Source organism: Chiroxiphia lanceolata, chromosome 3, assembly GCF_009829145.1.
Source record: "Chiroxiphia lanceolata isolate bChiLan1 chromosome 3, bChiLan1.pri, whole genome shotgun sequence".
Lineage (NCBI taxonomy): Eukaryota > Metazoa > Chordata > Aves > Passeriformes > Pipridae > Chiroxiphia > Chiroxiphia lanceolata.
The window spans coordinates 7390437-7410540 of record NC_045639.1 but is presented as its reverse complement, the minus strand read 5'-3'; the positions used below and the strand labels follow the sequence as shown (position 1 = coordinate 7410540).

The 20104-nt window shown below is 36.6% G+C and overlaps 1 protein-coding gene across 1 annotated transcript in view; it reads left to right on the top strand.

The window, feature by feature from the left end:
* KIF16B (kinesin family member 16B) overlaps positions 1–20104 on the top strand; it is a 133412-nt gene that overhangs the window by 51860 nt on the left and 61448 nt on the right. The window contains 5 exon segments of the mRNA XM_032682679.1: positions 8067–8186; positions 8744–8795; positions 10014–10151; positions 13447–13529; positions 13728–13816. Coding sequence (XP_032538570.1) covers positions 8067–8186; positions 8744–8795; positions 10014–10151; positions 13447–13529; positions 13728–13816 — 482 coding nt within the window.

Sequence of the window (20104 nt, the reverse complement as noted above, 5' to 3'; positions counted from 1 at the left end):
GGGAAGGCTGCCATGATACACAGCATTTGCACACTCATGTTTTCGAATCTCAGTCAAGTTATACAAAATAACATAAAGCTTTGCCACCGAAGAAGAAAAACTTACCTCATTTTTTGCAGTATGTAAATATAAAAAATGTCATTCCTCCTTTGGAGAATGTGACATTCTGTTTTATAATTCTGTATTAGCTGGCAAACAGTGGCTCCCTGGAGGATTTTTCTGAGAATGCAAAAAAGGTGACAGCTATCCAAGTTAAGGTTCAGATCAATCAGCAAAATGCAAAGGTCAGCGATTGCTTCTTGAACTTGAGATTGCTTTGCATTTTTTCCCTAAAGATACAGCAGGTTTGTATCTTCAAAGGAAGAAAGGAAGTGTTATTTTCTGTTAGCAGTTGGCAAAGCTGTGCTGGTTTTACTCTCATTAGCTAAATGGGCCATAAATTTTAAAAACACTCAAATGTGGCAAATGTGCCAAGAATGCCATAATATACTGTAGTCTAGATTACATAGCACGGTGCAAGAGATTCCTCCCTTCTGAATTTTCCCTTTCAATTTTTGACGAATGTACCAAAAAAAACCTGATGGGAACTTTACCCTTCAGTTGATATGTGGGATGTCTGTCTTGGTTATGAAATATGATTTAAGTATTGTTTTTTTATAAATATGGTAATTCTTTTGACCTTGGTATTAGGGACTGATGCCAGATTGTGGGTTTCCCAGTATAGGTTGCTTTTATTTAATTAATTTTTAAAGGACACTTCCTTTTGATTCACGTGGTTTTCTGTGACTATATGATGGGACTTATACTCTTGTCATCTTGCCCTTTCCCCTTATTTTGTGTTTATCCTCTTTTTTGACCTGCTTTTTTATTGGGTGTTGTGATCTTGTTTGGCATCTATACATGTTACTGATTATTGTTTCTAATTAAAATTAAGGTCCTTCTTTTACAATTCCAGCTGAAGCATTTGGTGTCCCCTTATGTTGTTCCTTAAAGCAGTTTAATTACTGTACTGGGCTACTGCAAGTTACAATGACTTGTTCATTTTATTTTATTGGTTAAAATTGTGAAATAAACTGTAGTTTTCATTACATGTAATTAAAGGACAGGGTATTCCCTGTGTCTCCTCCTGGCTTTGAGACGTTTGTGCTGTAAGTGCTGCAATTTAGAGAATTCAAGTCAATCGACAGTATACTATGTATATTATACAGTTTTTTGTTATATATATTTATATGCCTGTACATACCTTGTATACTGTTAATAATAGAATTTATTTTAGATATTTTATTTCACTGGAGTTTGAAATAAGGGAAGATGTGTATAGTTGCTAAGAAAAGTTGAGTTTCCCCAGCTGAGTTTACCTGCTTTACAAAAGAATAGTATCAACAGTCCTGGTCATTTTATGACGTACAATCAGCTGCTAATGCCATTTGTGCCAGCTTAAAGCACCAATTATTTTATGCTTTTGGTACGCAAAATCAAACTGATAGTTTTTAAAGGGCACTTTATCCTATCTTTTTGTAGCGTCCTCAAATGTTTACCTCAAGATCAAATGGGATATATTTTTTGTGATTTCTGACCTTTTAATAGTCCTTTAGTTTGCATTACAAACGTCACATAAGTGACAACTTGTATTTGCTGTCACTGACCTCATAAAACCTTGCACGTTATGTCTGGGGAAGAAGGTAAGGTGATTATACCTTCATCAGTTACCAGAAAGTCGTTATAAACTCCATTCTCAAAATAAAATGAAAGAAAAATAGTCTGCTAAAATATTACTAGTGGAACTAAGCATTTAAAGCTGAATGCAAATGTTAAATTCAGAACGGCTACTCTGACCAAGATTGTTATACTGAAGTAAATTGTGGAGGGACTCAAAACCTTGACTGATACTGCCTTCTGAATGGCTTATATTTGCTGGACTAGTGAGGAAAATTTTTGATTTTAAGGAATGCTTTTCTTGTCAAGACTTCTTTAAAATGGTATATTTATTTCTACCATGTGTTTTTCAAAGTTCATAGTCATAACTACTTCTTCCCTGTAAATCTCTTGGATTTTAAATAGTCATTTCCTATTTAATTAATATTTATCATATTGTCTGTGATCTATGATTGCTTCTCAACCAGCTGATCCTGGTGTATGTCAGTGGAGCATTTAACCCTGGGACATAGAGGAAACTATTTCCTTATTTAGGTAGTGTGGGGATTAGAATTTAAATACAATAAAAATGCTTATGAGAGGATATGATGGAAGTGGTGAGAGAGAGGAGGAAAGTTTTGTAGTAGTGGATTTTTTTGAGACATGGTCTTGGAGCCCATTTCTTTAGATGTGTTAACTGGTGAAGTTTGCTGATATTAAAGCTAATTTGTCTAGCAGAGCATCTCACAGAGGATGGGGTGACTCTCAGGATTAGGATAACAGAAGGGTGACTAATGGTAAATAGTTTGCAGTGCAAAAGCATCACGACTAGCACTGTGGAAGAGGAGGATGGTCTGAGACTTCACTGTCATGAGATAGTGTGCCCCCATGGAAAATACGTGAATTTTGGAATGGTCATATAGAAGTTTTGTGCAGTGAGCAGAAAAGAGGGATGTACATGGTGCTGGCAAAATTGCACGTGCACTGGGAACATGACATGGAAGTCATCAGGGTCAAGGAAGATGACCTTGAGAGAGGATGCATTAAGCAGCACAGGGTATGGTGAGCCTGGTCATCTCCCTGGGGAAGATGCTTGGAGTTTAGCCTGGTATAACCACAGTGAGGAGAGTGGATACCACTGCTGTCAGTATCAATGAATAAATGCTGGAGAAGGATAATAATTATTTCCGCTGACTGTCAATAGTGATGCAAGTACACCGCTATAACTGACTATTACTAAGTCAGACCAAATATTTGAAACATTTTACATTATATAATGGATAAGAGCCTGAGTGTAATCTATAAAATTATTTTTTATGGTGTTTGGGCACTGCACTTGGTGACATACAAGGTCACCTTTCAGTTTTTTATCCTCAGGTAGGAGAAACGTTGCTGTTGTTTAAGCAGAGGTAAAATTCCTGAGGTTTTCCTTAAATTACAGAACTAAGCAAGTGAGCTTTCTTGTGTTTTGTAGGGCTTACTGGCAAGTTTACTGAATTTTTGCTATTCTCACCTTTTAATAATGTGAGTGCAATTTCAATAGTTGGCTGTCATCTTTGTAAATATAATAATTAGCATGCAGTGCAGTTGAAAATTCAGAGTAGTCAATCTGTTTATATAGCACTTTCAGAAGAATTATATCTAGAATTATTGAGATAATTTATGTAAATAGAAACAGAGGTCTGTCTGTAGTGTATTCCTCTATATCCTGCATTTTTAATCCATTCAAAACCTCACCAAACATTAGGACTGTACCATCCAAATGATGGGAATAAGCTCTGTGTAGGTAAAGTAAGGTTTATTCAGCAGTACTTGATTTTGGAATATAAAACAGGGCAAGGGCAAATTTCCTTCCCCAGGAAACTTCTCATGCTTTCTGTGTCTATGGTTCTTGGAGTTAGGGAACCCCAGGTGATGTGCCTGTGTCCACAAGAACCTCTTTTCCTTTTCTCACCATTTCTCCAATTCATTTCTTGCAGCCATGTAAATTATTGGTGTCCACAGTGTTCTTCAGTTTAACAACAAGAGGTTGCTTTTGGGTTTTAAACTCCTGACAAATAATTTTCTTTTCTACTTCCTTGTATAGAAACAGCAAGTGAGAACTACTTGTTTGAGAATTCCCTCTCTTGGGTTTTGTACACATGCATCATGGTCCTGCCCTGCACTTATGCCTCATTTTCTCTTTTTTTGGAAGTGTTAGCTCTGGAAACACAAACAGTGTAGCCTTCTCAGAGCACACATGCATGAACTGGGTTTGAAATGGATTTGCCTGGTATTGGCATGTCTTTGTTGTATTCAGAGGTACAGCCCTCAGCTTCCTGGATTTGTCCAGAACCTCTGCAATGGAACTGTAATTTTGAGCCACCTAGTCTTTTGCAGTTTTGGGATGGAGAATATAAAAATTTCTGACTTCAATGAGAGAAGTTTTGTATTTTTAGCCCTCCTGATTATGGCATGATCAGCTCTGGCTGCTTCATCCATATTTCTCTCTGTTTACATAACCTCTTTAATGCCATATATCAACTTTTTCAGGAGTTTTTTAATACTGAGCACTGTGGAATATTTTTTTCTCTAGGTATGAAACATTTTTTTCCAGTGATTTAAAGAGAATGCAAAGTGTACTGAATACATAACTGGAGGAAGACCAATTAAGAATCAAGAACTTCCCCTGTGTGCAGTTTACGTCTGTACATTTTATAGAGAGCTTAATGTTAGTGCCAGGCTGCTGAGTATCATCAGACATTTTTGTGAACTCAGGATATAATAGCATATTTTCAATAAAATCAAATGCACCCAAAGTACCTGTTAGCGTAAGAATTTTCTCACATATAGTCTTGTTAAATATTAATGCAAAGACTTTTGCCATTGCACGTTTTTACCCATAATTTCTTTAATTTGGTGTTACGTAGTTTTTTGCATAATTTAAATGTAGACATCTGAAACATTATGCTGGCTAAGTAAACTGTCATGTTTTTTACTGAAAGTGTCTGCACAGTGTATTCTCAGGACTGTGTGCCAGCAGCTAACTTAAAAGAATTGCGTTTTTGCACTGGAAAGGGTGACAAAAATTAAACTCCTCCCAGAGGTTCTGTTCATTGAAAGGACAGTGCACTAATTACATTCTCTCTTTGTTATGTGCTGGGCCAGTAGCAGCATAATGTTTCCCTCTACTGGTAGATTGGTCAAGAAATGTTAGAAATGTCTTTTGGACTTACTTTCTTTTTTAATTTAATTAAATATCTTATTGACCAAAAATAGTTGATTTTTCTGGTTCCATTTTTGTGTGTGTATTTAAAGAAATCCATTTGAAGAAATCCTGTGTGTCATAGGGGTGGTCTTTATCATGGGTAGTTTTGTATGGTGACAATGAACTCTGTGGCTCAAGTAAGTACTTTACACAAAGGTTTTGTTGTTAAACTACCAGATCATATCTTAGCTGCCAGCTCAGAGGTGCCACTGCATCAGTTAATACAGCAAACTTAATACATCAGTGCAGAAGGGATGAGATTTCACAGTAGCTTTTATATCTCTCACAGAAATGTTAGTGAATTAACTGTATCAGGATCTTTCTGTCTGCTGAGTCAGAGCTCAATTCAAAGAGACCAGAATTTAAATATGTAATGCCCTTACTTTAACTTTGACTCAAAGATGTGGTTTTTTGTGTACTGACTCAGAATTATTTTCTGAGTTTCTACTCTTCATATGACTTCATTTGATCTGGCAGCTTCCAAAGAAGAAAACCTTTTCTTATTCCTCACACAGTAGCCATTTATATCATCTGGAGTACTCCTTTGTGGATAATACTTGGCTTGCTTTATTTTCCACAGGTTATGAACACATCTTAAATACTGAGGGAGTATGTGTACATTTTTCTGTTCAAGGAGAATTCAAGCTGAGATGAATGTTGTACATTCAACTTTCTTAAACTGTACCTTGAGATTTTAATAAGTTTTCTGAATTAGTATTTTTTTAATAGGGACAGTGACCTTTCCTGCTCTTGCCATTTGACTTATGGATTCACTGCTTCTTAAAACTGTTGCACAAATGAAAGTGAATCAAATAATGGATTAAACTTAATCTTTGCCTTATAATAGCTTACAGATCTTCAATTTATTTTCAAAAGAGGACTGTTCCTCTTCAGAAACATCCTTTCTATACTGTTGAGGTTGAAAGAGGTGAATTTGGCTCCTTCTTTCTGACCTTTTCCTCCTCTTTCCCTCACAATGATAGAACAGATTAATAAAGATCTGTTGTTGGTGACGTTTCTGTGATTTCATTTTGGGGCAAAAGTGCATGGTTTGGTGGTGGAGGTATCCTTGCAGAAGCTTTACAATCTGGAATTAAATTTTAAGCTATAAGCAATTAAAGTTTAGGAGTCACTTCAGGTGTCTGATTAAGATTCAGAATTTTTAGTAGATCGTATCTGAAGACAACAGCCAATTTTGAGCCTGTATTAAAGTAAAAAAATATTATAGTTAATCACAGCTACTGTCTGCTGCATTTATTATAAGACTTCCATTAACAGGATGCATTCTGTGCATGAATGGTAGTCATTTACAAAATAAGGCTTTAGAAACTCAATTAATTTGTGTTCTTTAATTTTAGATCTGAATAAATAAGCAACCCATCTGTTTTAAATCACAATTATATATGATTAATTTCTGATTATAGTAAAAACTTGTTAAATATTAAAAGACTGGAAAATGAAAAATCATTTTGTTTCTTTATTCTTAATGATTTGTGAGCTATTTTTTCTCAGCCAGTGATAATTTCTTTTTCTCCTGGGATGGCTGTTTTTTCCTCAGTCAGGGATGTTGGCAAGTGCTTTGTTACGCTGGGGAAAAAAAGTTCAGCTTTTAATATTTTATCAGTTCCATTGGGCTGAAGGTACCAGAAGTTGTGTAACCCATCACCAGTTCTCAGGGTCTTAAGTCTTCACCCTCGTCCTATGAGAACATTATAAATTATGTATAACAGGAGATGCTACTCAATAAATAATATGTGATAGGTATTTTTTTACTGAAATTACATGAACAATTAATTAAGCTGTATTTTTTACCTTTATGATGTGACACTTTTATAATATCAAGAAATATCTGGGTGCAGTTTGAATGTCAGAGAGCTGCAGGGCAACATGAATCACAGCTTCTTTCTTTCTCCCTGGATGCTGGAGAACTTTTTAATTCATCCATGACCAGACTAAGATTTCCCAGTTTTGTTTTGGAGTGTCTTATATGTCATCTTGTCTTGTACAGATGTATCCATACTTGGAATTTTTTAGTCAGTATCTATATTGACAACGTTTTGTACTGTGCAGCGAAATGAGATCTTACATCTGTTTTCTTCCTTTAAACTTACAAGTTGCTGTACTTGGGAAAATACATATAACAATCTACGTGTTGTTTTTTCTTACAAACAGTGTGGTGTCTTGGTTGGCTCTGGAGAAGGCATATTGATGACTTGGAAAAGGAGTAGTCATGCAGCTGTCAGAAAACTTATTTTCCATGTTTACTAACACTGGGAGAGAAGTGTGCTCCTTATAATACACAGAAGCAATACTTGCTGACGTTGCCTCTCCTTCATGGATTGTCAGGGCTTAGCTCTTTTATGTAGAAAAACACATTCATCTTGACAGAAGGTGTGTGTGTACACATTCACAGTCTCTGCTGCCTAGAAGCCAATAGGATTTTGTTTCAGCTTGAAAAACAAACTTTATAAATACTAAAACTTATTTCAAAACTATGATTAATTTTTCATTTATTGCATAGACTGTTTGTTCTGTACTACATCATACAATACTTTATCCAAGGTTGAAGTCTCCCACTTGTAGCAATCTTCATCCTATAGATTGCTGTACAACGTGGCCCAAAGGAATTTTGAAGAACTGAAATTATGTGCTGCAAATATTTCTTACATTTATTTACTATTGGCAATGCTTCTCTTATATTGGATGATATTTTAACTGCTTAGGTTTACCGAGTTTTCAGGTGTCTGGGATTTTTATTGTGCAAACTTTGGCTTATTTAAAGGACTGTCAGAGAGTTTCCAGTTTTCTGTTCTTTAGCTGTACTGAATTCTGAGGAGTTTTAAATTCTCCTTACTGTTATGCAAGGTGGTACATAGCTTGCTTTTAAACAACTTTGCTTTGTTACACTCTAAATTGATCTTCCTTATCTGGTATAATTCAGCTGTTTGTTTGGTTTCTTTCAAATAACACCTTCACAAATTTCCTGAACAGCGAACCTGGAATGCTTAATGGTAATAAAAAAGTCACGTTTAAAATGTAAACCAAAAAAAAATTGTAAAAATCTACTCTTTTTTTTTTTTTTATATATGATGTTACAGAGAAGTTATAGTAAATGTGATTTAGAAAGAGAAGGAAGAGGGGTATTTCTTGAACATCCTAATAAATAGACTTTTGTCCTTTACAGGAACAAACCTTGGCTCTGAGGAAAGAAGGGATAGGTGTTGTCTTAGATTCTGAACTGCCTCATCTCATTGGCATTGATGATGATCTTCTCAGTACTGGTATCATCTTGTACCACCTGAAGGTAAATACACATCTGTGTTTCCATAGCCTTTTTATGCCTTGTGTTTTTCTTCAGTAGAAAAATTGTATTGATTTGCTGTCTAAATATAGTGCTCATTACATTACTATAATAAGAAAAGCTCCTTATGTTTCTCTGATGTAGTAAGAAGAGCTCTTAAGAGGTTGCAATTGATTAAATTAAAATATTTGTTAATTTGCTGTTTAGGTTTATCCTGAGGATCAACTGGTTAACCAGAGATAGGTGTTAACGTATTTTTACCTGTGTATATTTACCTGTGTGTATTAGTTTGTCATTCATCTCATTAGAAAGCTTGACTTCGAAATCCAAATCTAGATCAATTGTCTCAAAACTTTGAAGGTGGTTCTGCACAGGACAGTTGAAATTAGAATTTGCTAATAATACTGTATAATAATGACTAATAAGCATTTCTAAAAATTCTACCTGATTATTTTTTGCATGTATGTTAAATATGTATTTCATTCAATTTACTCTGAGAAAGTGGAAGGATAAATTATATCCTTGTGGGGGAAAATAATCTGTGTTTCTCTCTTAATTAGGAGGGCCAAACATATGTTGGCAGAGAAGATGCTATAACAGAACAGGATATTGGTATGGAATTTAGCATTTTTTATATTCTTTCTTCAGTTGTTTTTCCTTCTTCCAACTTCCCAATATGTGAACTAAGGTTCATATTTTTCCCTTTTTCACTTAGTTGTTGTGTGTTATTGCGTATTTAATTTTAGCAAATCTGGGAGATGAATTACGTGGGATTTGCTTCAAAGAGCGTGACTTTTAGAATAGCTTGTGGGCTTAAAATTTATTCATATACTTGTTACTAATTTATTTCTTGCTTCTCATGAAATAGCATCCTGTAAAAATACCATCCTTTTTCATACAGCACCTGCAACAATCACTACAAAATCATTCTCTTAACCTTTGTATGATGATAGTATTGTTACATTATTATACCTAAGACAGTTTTTGTACTTAAGATTTGAGTTGAAAAAAATTCTGGAAGTTGGAAAAAAAATCTGCTGATTTTCTTATTCACTGTTCATGAAAGCAGCTCACTACCAGACCTGGACTGTCCTGTCACACATGTTCCTTGAAGGCAGTTTTATTAAGTAAACTGTATCCTTTAATTATTGAGTGAGAGACTGAGAGTCAAATAACTTAGTTTGGTATATTTTTGCGGATCAAAAGTTGCCTGGATTTGAATTACTGTAATAAATTCCATGAAACTACCAAACTTAGATTGCTTTGGGTTATTAAGTAATACACATAGAGATAATCATGCATTATTTAAAGAAAAAGTGGAAAGTAGTGTAACTGATTGATAAAAGGCCTGAACGTCACAGAACATAAGAACTTTATTTCAATCAATTTTCTTGTCTACAGTGGCATATTATATCCTGTCTTTTCACACTTAAGCATGGTTGCTTTGAGGTCAGGAAGCTTTCCCTATTTTCTGGTGGAACTGGTCAAAAAACATCTCTCTACAAATACCAAAGTTTTACTTTTCTGTTTTTTATTGGAAGGAAAGGAGCATTTGCTAACCAGGTGCCAAAGCACAGGAGGAAAGAACATTACACCAAAAAATGCAAAAGCAACCCAGCACACTTCTTTCCACTATAATAAAACAACGAACAGAGTCAACATTTAAGACATGCAGGATATGATGAAGGAAGGAAGAAAACATTGTCCAGAATAAAGAGAAAATATACTCTCCAATATATAGTGCAATGTGTTCTTAATAAGATATGTTATCATGCTCATCTTATTAGTTTTGAGGAGAATAATTATGTTATCTTATTTCTTTGTGTTTAGTTCTTCATGGCCTTGATTTGGAAAGTGAGCATTGCATCTTTGAAAATCTCAATGGCACTGTGAACCTCATCCCACTGAACGGAGCACAGTGTTCTGTGAATGGTATTCAGATTACAGAGCCCACACACCTCAACCAAGGTATTACCCAGCCTGATGGCACTTTTCGTACAGCCTCTTTGTTTTTTTCTGGCAACAGTACTGAAAAAATCTGCCTGTATATAAAGGAGTTATTGTTTAATTAATTTTAGTTTCATGTCCTCTCAACTACAGCCCCAAACCATCAGGAAAACCACGGAGTTTTTGTTCTGTCAAAGAACTGCCACTGGTGAAAAGAGAATTCTTTATTAGTTTCAACTGCTTCATAATCTTAAGTATGATGTGATAGTTACCCTTGATTTTGTTTGTTTTTACACAAAGGGAACTCCATGCCAGATGTCTTACGTTGCTGTAATATTAAGAAAAAGAATATAGATCTTTATAGGACTAAAATAATGTCAGAGACACCCCTGCCCCCTTCTCGAGCTTCAGGTTGGTCCTACTTAATACTGTTGCCAAATCCTCTTGTACAGCAGGAGATTGAGCTGGAGTATCTGTTCTCTGCAACTGTAGGGAAATGACAAAAAGGGGGAGGCTAACCCTTAGGGAGGAAGTTTAGAGAATTATAATTTTAATATAAAAACTTTAAAAATCTGGAAATGAAAATGCAGCCAGGACAGCTGGGAACAAAGGTGTATTGTGTTGGCCTGGAAAATACTGGCTGACAAGTGAGCTGGTGAGTGCTGCAGCAGAGGTTCAGGATGTTTTATCTTCCAGGAGCACCCAGAATATCTTCCCATTCAGCAATGAGCTGAAAAAGACCTGTTTAGGAGTGAGCTTGTGACACAGCTCAGCTGCTGAAAAACAATCTCACTTTACATTCCTGGAAAGAAGCTTTCAGAGTAAGCCTGGCCTAACAAAGGAAGGATGTAGTGTTGGACAAGGGGAATCTTGCATCTTTTGTGAACTCTAAGAAATGCTTCCAAAGGCTGCTTGCAGAAAGTAAGGACTTTTGGTGTAGAGAGGGGACGTTGGGTTTGTTTGGGTTTGTTTTTTGGTTTTTTTAAAGTGCCAATTTCTTCATGCAAATGCTTGTTTCTATTACAGCTATGAGAAAAAAACCCCACCAGCCTCCTTGGTCTTAGGTTTGGATAAATCTCATGGATAAACTGTTAACAATAGAAACATTGACATTAATGGCAAATAACGCTGTAAACAATCAAAATTGGGTTTCAGTCTCTCATCTTTACTTTATTCTACTGCATTTCAAAGGAAGTAAAGGTTCCATGTGCCTCAAAAGAAAGTAGGAGTTTGGATGCTATTTCTCTCTCTCAGATGCCTGTCACAACTTTGTTTGTATACTGTGAAAAGTGGAAACAGGATTTTTTTTTTCCCTCAATAATTTCTTTAGACAGAAATTTGGAACTCAGAAGAAAAGGAGAGGAGAGGGATGCTTAGGTTTACTAAATAGTGAAAATCAGCTGCATAAGATGACCTTTTGTGTGTGTAACCAGACTGAATCTGAGAGGAAGGTACCAACTGTGACATTAGTTGTGTAAAACTGATTAAATCACTAGTTTAATGACTCGTGCACAATCCATACATCCTGGCTGTGTTAGCATTTAGTCTCACAGCATGAAGTGCCAGCCTCCTGAAATATCTGTTTTTAGGTGATGCTGATTAACTGCTGATACATTTAAATGTTTCCGTTTATCATTAGTAGCTGTTCATTTGAAAATGTGTTAGATTTTTAGACTGTCATGGAGCTTAAAAAAAAGAGGCATAGTAATTAATTACCACTTCCTTCTACAGATTACTTCCACCATTTGTGTATTCTGGCTAATGTGGCTTTTTTTTTGTAAATGTAACCTAACTACAATATTTTTTACTCTTAAGACCATATATGGTGGGATTTCTAAAGGTAACGGTATTAATATTCACAATTAGAGTTTGTCCTTCTCCTTAAATACATCCTCACCTTAGAACAAGTTTTCAGTTTTTTGGGACAAACTATAAACCCTTCTGTACTTTAAAGAGAAACCTAGGAGTTATTCCTATGATCCATCATCAGAGATTGACTCTCATGTGCTTGCTGTTAAGTCTCTCTCTCCTCTTTTCTCTTAAATTTATGAAGTTAGAAACAAATATCTATGACTATTCATTCTGAAATTTTAATTACTTTGTTTAAGTTTCTTCCACTTAGGGAGGTTTACGATGTTTACAATTATTTTATCTTCATTTGAAAGTAACTGCAGGGATTTCATACAGATTTGTGAAAGGTAATTCTTTCTAAGATAAGACTGAGGTAAATTATTTGTGTGTCCAAAACTGAGGTTTTGTGTAGACAGCAAGAAGTGGCTGTAGTGCTTTTTGCCATCTATTTGCCAGGACTGGGTGACCTAATTTGAGTTGGTACACTTAATTAAGCTGATTTTAAGAGAAGCATTCCTTGCTAAGGACAGCATTTCATTTCAGATGGTAAGAATTTATTTGTGATTAACAGTTTAAGTGGAGCTTTTTCATACTGTGAGTGTAATGGAGTCCTTTTTCTTTTTAAAAATGCCTCCTATTGACTGACAGATCAAATGCTTGATTCTGTGGTGATGAACTTGGAAGACTTCCATGTTATGACAGTAGTGAGACATCACTGACAATGTACCTCTTAGTAGGGAAGTATTAATCTTGGTACCATTGTCTTTGAAATATGATAAGGATTGCTCAGAATCTCATTATTTGTGACCTGTACCTTAACTGATTAAATACAATAACAGATCTGCATTGAGCAATATGAATTATTCAAGGTTCTTCCCTCAGAAAATAGCTGTTGGGTATAAAAGTCTAATAAGCCTGTTTCGAGTGACAATAAACTTCAGTGTTCCACAGAGAGAAGTAAAATGTGAGAGTACAAGTAATGGAGATCTGGAGCTTTTGATGTAGGTGAATTCAAACCTGACAGTGATCAGCAGTGGATGGACAAGTTTGTTCTTGTTCACATCTGTGGATGTTCCCATTGGAAGTGGTACCTATTCCTGGCTTGCAAAGTAGCACCGTTGAAGAGTGTATAGATCAAATTAGGGCAGCTGCTTCCTCTACCTGTATTTATTCTTTGCCTGAACTCCATGAACATGATCGACCTTTGTGTTGGTCATATTCATGCAGTATGTGAACATGTGTGGGTTTTTATTTTTCTTTAAGTAGGAAGAGGAAGGAATAGACTGTATACATCAGTTAAGGTAGCTGTGACTATGCATGGATATACACTTGCATTGTCAAAATGCATTTTCATTTTGTTCTTGCTTAATGAAAGTCTTTGCTTACATGTTGTGTGTCTGAAAAGTTACACGGTGCTTTTGGGTACAGAATGTTATCGGTGAGTGGTCTGTGTTTTTCTCATCAGGTGCTGTTATATTACTTGGAAGAACCAATATGTTTCGCTTTAACCACCCCAAAGAAGCTGCCAAGCTAAGGGAGAAAAGAAAGGTGAGATTAAATCAGCATTTGGTAAATTTAAACCTTTTCACAATTTTCTTTCTAATATAGACATAACTGGATTGTTATAGAATACCTTTATTATTTGCTTCACATACTTTAGTTAACATTTCATCAGATGAAGCAAATTAAGAGTTTGTAAACATGTCATTACTTGTCTAATACGTTTATTTTATGGTCTGTTGTTAGAGTGGACTGCTGTCTTCCTTCAGCTTGTCTATGACAGATCTTTCAAAATCCTGTGAGAACCTGTCAGCAGTTATGCTTTATAATCCAGGGTGAGTATATTCTAAAATGCAGTTGTTATAATTCCAACCATTCTTCATTTTAGCTGTTTGAAATGTTCCAAAGGCATTTTGACTCAAGTTAACTGTTTTTCCTGAAAAAATGCATTGTGAACTGAAAATTAAGATCTCTTGAGTTCATATATTACCAATAAAAGCATAAAAAGGCTGAGAAATGGCTTGTGTTCTCACCTCTGTACCTCTGAATAGGTGGTCAAGTTAGGATATGGAAAAAAGATTTATTATACAGTTACAATGACATAGAATGCTTGTTGCAGAGATGCTGTTCTTAATGATTTTACCACTGTTCTTAAATGACTTACAGAGTATTGATGGTGTTTTGTTCTAATTTTTTTTTCCATAGCTGGTGTTTTGAATTGAATGTGAGATAAGGCACTTTAACCACCTATGTGCTTTTGAAAAATTGGTTCTAAATTGAATTATAGGCTTGGATAGTGCAGCTTTATTCCTGAGTTTTACTGTGGGGTTGCTCTTTATCCATTAGAATTTAGGAAGATTGGACAGGTAATAATAACTTCAAGTTGAACGATGTGTAAATAACAGGGAGTATGTGTAATAACACTGCTTCAAATGTGACTGTTACTTTTTTGCTACTGAGCTACCTACAGAGATCTCAAGATTGTGAGCTGGTTGCTGATAAATTACAACTTATTTTGAGACAGAGATGGTAAAGAAGATCCAAAAAAGTATATGTATATTTTTCTATTTCTTTAGCTCTTCAAATAGCTCAATCTAAAAACTTACAGTGACAGTTGCTTGTATGTTTTCTGTGAGCTGGGGAAAATTCCTGGCAGTTGTTACCTCTGGTTATTGGTCAGCTATCCTGGGCTTTTCCCTGACTAATAATGTTATTCTGCTGCAATATTGTTATGAATAATTGTATTATACTGGATATTACTGACTTTGAGTTTGCAGTCAGTATAGAGGAGGACACATTGTTTCAGCATTGCCTCACTAGTCATTCAGATTTTCAGCAAAATATAATGGCATGGGCAAGGCCCAGTTGAAGGTATGCTTAAAAACGATTTCCCAGCCCAAGAAGTCATACTGTCTTCAGGTAATGCCAAACGGTGCCTTATAGAGAGTATTTTTCTAGTAAACCTTATTTTAAAAAAAAAAAAAAAAAAAAAAAAAAAAAAAAAAAAAAAAAGAGAAAGTCTGGAGAGTTACTTGATTGTCTCTGATGGAGTAGATTGCAACAAATTCTTCTTCTTCCTAGATATGTTTTAGGGAATATAGCTTTTTTTTTTCTTATTGGTTCTTCAAACATCTTGCTTTGCTTTCCTGGAAATTAAACAGTATAGATAATTTTATTAGATTGTCAATGTGTGCAGCAATTTTTAGGACCATTGCCATTTTTCCTATTTAACACTTCTTGTGACTTTTACTTTCCTTTTTGGGGTATGATTATAAGAGCACTCTTGCTCTTGAAATTTAGGATAAGAGTAGGTGAAACACTCGTCATGTTCCTGAACACTTCATGCCTGTGCTTTATTAAACTATAAACTATAAGCAGAGGGTTAATTATTGATATTCTCCTGCTAGTCTACATTCAGTTAATATTTGTGAACTGTCTTGGAGAAATAGATATTTTGTCCTGCTTAATTTGTAAACACAAGAAGTCGTATTACATAGAGAATGCAGGTCACTTGTTTGTGAGCAATAAAACCTGTCTGAGGTTGTTTTATAGTCACTGTTATGTGTATGTGTTTTTCTAAGAGAGGAAGCTTGTGAATCATTGGATTGTTTGGGTTGAAAGGGACCTTTAAAAGTCACCTAGTTCCAACCTCTCCTGCAATGAGGAGGGACATCTTTAGCTTGATCAGGTTGCTCAGAGCCCCATTGAACCTGACCTTGAATATTTCCAGGGATGGGGCATCTACTACCCCCCTGGGCAACCAGTGCCACTGTTTCACCACCTTAATTGTAAAAAATTTCTTCCTTATGCTTATTCTGAATCTACCATTACCCCCTGTTCTATCACAACAGCCCTGCTGCGAAGTCTGTCCCCGTCTTTCTTGTAAGCTCCATTCAAGTACTGAAAGGCTGCTATGAGGTCTCCCCAGAGCCTTTTCTTCTCCAGGCTGAACAACCCCAACTCTCTCAGCCTGTCTCCATTGCAGAGGTGCTCCAGCCCTTGGTTCATCTTCATGGCCTTCGTCTGGATTTGCTTCAGCTGGTCCATGTCCTTCCTGTGCTGGGGACTGCAGAGCTGGCGGCAGCCCTGCAGATGGGGTCTCATGAGAGTGAATCCCCCCTCACTTGCTGCCCACACTGCTTTTGATGCAGTCCAGGATACAGTTGGTTTTTGGGCTGCCAGTGCACACTGAGGGGTCATGTCCAACCTCTCGTCTACCAGTCCTTCTCATTAGGGCTACTCTCAATCCCTTCATCCCCCAGCCTGTACTCATACTGAGGGTTGCCCCGACCCAGGTGCAGGACCCTGCACTTGGCCTTGTTGAACTTCGTGAAGTTCGTGTGGGCCCACTTCTCAAGCTTATCCAGGTCTCTCTGGGTGGCATCCCATCCTTCAGGCCTGTCACTCACACCACTCAGCTTGCAGACTTGCTGAGGGTGCAGTTGATCCCACTGTCTGTCATTGGTGAAGATATCTAACAGCACTGGTCCCAGTGGTTGAATCTTCATAATTGAAACTCCAACCCCTATATTTTAGATGAATAACATATTCCATGTAATTGATGTCACGCCTAAGAATACACATGTTCATGCAGTGCAGAGGTGAGTGTTGTCCTAATAGATCAGTAACTTAAAAAAACCAAACACCTCCCCCCCCAAATCAACCAAACCAACCAACCAACCAAAACTAAAAAAACCCCACCCCTGAAAAAAACCTCCAAACCTCAAATGTGACTATTTTTACTTCTTTTATAACTGCTGCAAAGAGAAAGAAGGCTCTGATGCTTGCACTGTAGTTTAAATGAGCCCTACAAATCAGTAGAGGAAAGCATCTTCTATAATTGATGCATCTTTATGGACAGCAATTTGGCAACAGCAACTTTTCAGCTTAGGCTGGGGTTCCATGACAATTTTAAATTTATTTATGTTGATGCTAACACTGTTTTTTTTACAATATCCTCCTTTGTGACAGCGCTTGAGTTTTCCTGATCATGTCATGAGGTTGTCCCAAGGAAGTAATTGTGCAAAAAATGTTACTTTAGGGGAGCAGGGGGCTGGGATAAATGCAAGTTAAAGAAAAGAATATGTTTTGAATAAAGCAGACCCCAAGCTCTCTACTTCCAGCTAAAAATGCTGCTAAGCAAGGGCAGTGCTGCAGTGGTTATTCTTCTGAGTGGTGACTGTTCAGCCTGGATGAAACATTCAATAAATCCTATCTCTGAGTATCAAAAGCAGGGTAGTTGTACCCAAGAAGTTAGGTGGGGTTGAGCATCTTACATTCTGGAAAAGTGCAGATGGAAAAGAATATCCTGCACAAAATTTAGTTTGGATTTTTTTTTTTTCAACAGGGCCAATAGTATGAGCCTTAACTACAATAAACTAGAGTATCAGTTTCCCATAACACGATGCTATACTGCCACCACCAGTAGAGGCATAGATTCAGTACTGGCCCTCTGGGGTTTTTTTCTGTGCAATATCAGTAGCTGTCTCCTTCGAGAACACACACAGGATCACTCTCGAGGAAAAAAGGCAACGCAGAAAGAACTGTGTCTTGCAGAATACACCATCTAAGGAGTCTTTCTGCTGTGCCTTTTGCAATCGGATACGTCTGTCACGTATTGGCCTCATAAGCCACCAACGTGCCTGTAGCAAATGTGGATAGTGCCTTCCCAAATCTTCGTTCGCGAGAGCCCAGTCATGATCAGTAGCTGACTAGCATTCTGCCTATTGTTAATTTGCATTTTCAGGACCACTTTTTCTTCCAGTCTCAGTGTCGATAACCTAAAGACTGGTAGCTAAATTTGCGATTTCTGAGGGTTGCAATAAAATCTTGTAGGATTTGGCATCTTTTGCAATCAGTAGCAGAAGAGCCTGTGGGGTATTACCTTCAGTTGTTGTGAAAGCAACATGAGGATCTTGCTTACTTTTCCATGTGAAAATCAGCATTAACCTTAATAGTGTTTTCAGATGGTCTTTTGTTGTTTGTGGGTTTTTTTGTTTGGCTGTTGATTTCCCATATGTGGAGAAAGTTGCATAAAATTTTAGCTTAACATGCAAAATTCTTTGTTCTGATTGTTCCCAGTCTTTGTCTTTAATCTGGTGTCATGCAACACCGCTTCAGATAATAAGCATTGGATAAAATAGAATTCTGCTCATAGATTTATGCTGAAGATTTCATTTGTGGGCCTTTTGTTAGCTACGTGGTCATCATGGCTAGGCTTTGTGAACAAAGATTTGGGAACTACATGGAACTGTAAATCTACTGATGAGAAACCTTGGTCTTGTCATGGATTTAGTATGGGGGGTTTTGTTTTGTTTGATTAGGTTTTTTTAAATTAATCTCATAAATTGGGCTACTGAATGGCATTGTAACATCTTTGTAGTCCTGCCAGTCCTCAGTCTTTCCTAACAGATGTTGCACCAGATTGTACTTTTGTGCTGTGTAAATTAAACTGCTGTAGTACCATGCTAGTAGAACTGACTTCCTTTCTCTGCAGCTTATCTACACTCCTCTTATCACTAGATATGACACGTTTCCAGGAAAACAATGTCTTTTTAATTCAACACTGATCAGATTAAGTTCCTTTGTGGTAGATCTACAAAAGAAGAAAGAGTAGATTCTAGTCTTTAATATCTGTATGTTTCTTTTTAATTTCAAGCTAATATATTTTTTTGCTAGTCACAATAGTGCTCACATTAATAAAGAGTAGAGGTTATGTGAAAAAGATTTTTATTGGGATAGACTAAACTGAAAAGATCAGTCTGGCATCTGTGCTTTGTAAAACTGGCAGTGATTTGCTATAGCCAGTGGTTTTGGGGAGGGATTTTGTGATGCTGAGATATTTGTTTTTATTAGTTCCTTAAAGAAACAAGGTCTCTGCCATGAGGCCTGTCCTCCCTCCCCAGGTTCTCTCCTGTCCTGAAATAACTTTGAGTACACAATGAGTTTGAAGCAAATATTCCAGAGACAATGGTCTCAGAAGTGGTGAATTCCTAAATGTATTAAGAAAATAGGCAGCCAGCTGAGGAAGACAGGCACCATTCTTACCCCTGAAGGAATAAAGGCTGCAGTGTGAGCACCTTAGAGAATGAAGACACTGTAAATAACCCCATGGCACAAGAGCCTTCAATGAAGCTCAGACCATCTTAGGCACCACCAGGCAATGACAACCCTTCTCTTCATAGGAGTATTTATTGGTCTAAAATGCATTAAATATGCCTTTTTAAAAATACCTCCATGTTTGGAGGCTGTGGACTGGGGTGTTGATGATGATGATGCTTCATATTTGGCTCTGGGAAGGAGCCATTTTCATTGAAGAAAGAACCACTTCTGCAGAGTTCACACCTTTTTCCTGAACAACGTTTTGAACACTTCCAGCTTCATTTCAGTATCAGGTAAAACTGATTGTTGTGACACCCCTGTTGAAGGTATTAGGGACAATTCCTCCAAGAGAAAATCATGGAGTTTTTAACCGCTGACCTGTTTTTATACCAGACTGATTGCTGTGATGGCTCATTTTCTTTGTATTAGATCTCAGTCAAAAGTTAGTTACCATTTTTATGCTTGTATAAAATATATCTGCCAAATTACTTGTTTTATAGGACAATCAAAATACCAAAAGGTTTTTGCTCTGGGTTTTGCACATTATGTTACCTGATCTGAAACATTTTACTTCATTATGGCTTAACCAAGCGTGGGAATACACTTAAATCATTCTTTGCCAACTGTCTAAGCAAAGACGGTCAATGTCTGACAGTGCCCAAAGGACACCTGTACTTGCACAAATCAGAGCTGTATTGACTGGGATCTGTATTATTTTGGACTTTTGAGGTATAGTTTTGAGAACTTTTGAGGTATAGCTTAAAAAAAAAAGGGGGAGGGAAAAACCAAAGCACATGGTAACCACTGAATTAAGTTTTTGCTTTCTGAAGGCCCCCTAAGATTTATTTCTGTTCTCTTCCAACATTTTGAGGGTTTTCATTGCTGCTGCAGGAGTTGTGATCAAATTAAAAATACTAAGTTATCATCATCGCTCCTTGTGCTGTGGAGTGCCCATCTTGGTTTAATGCAAATGTGAAAAGACTCTTGACGAGACAGTTACATGAAAGCTCTGAATAGCTGGA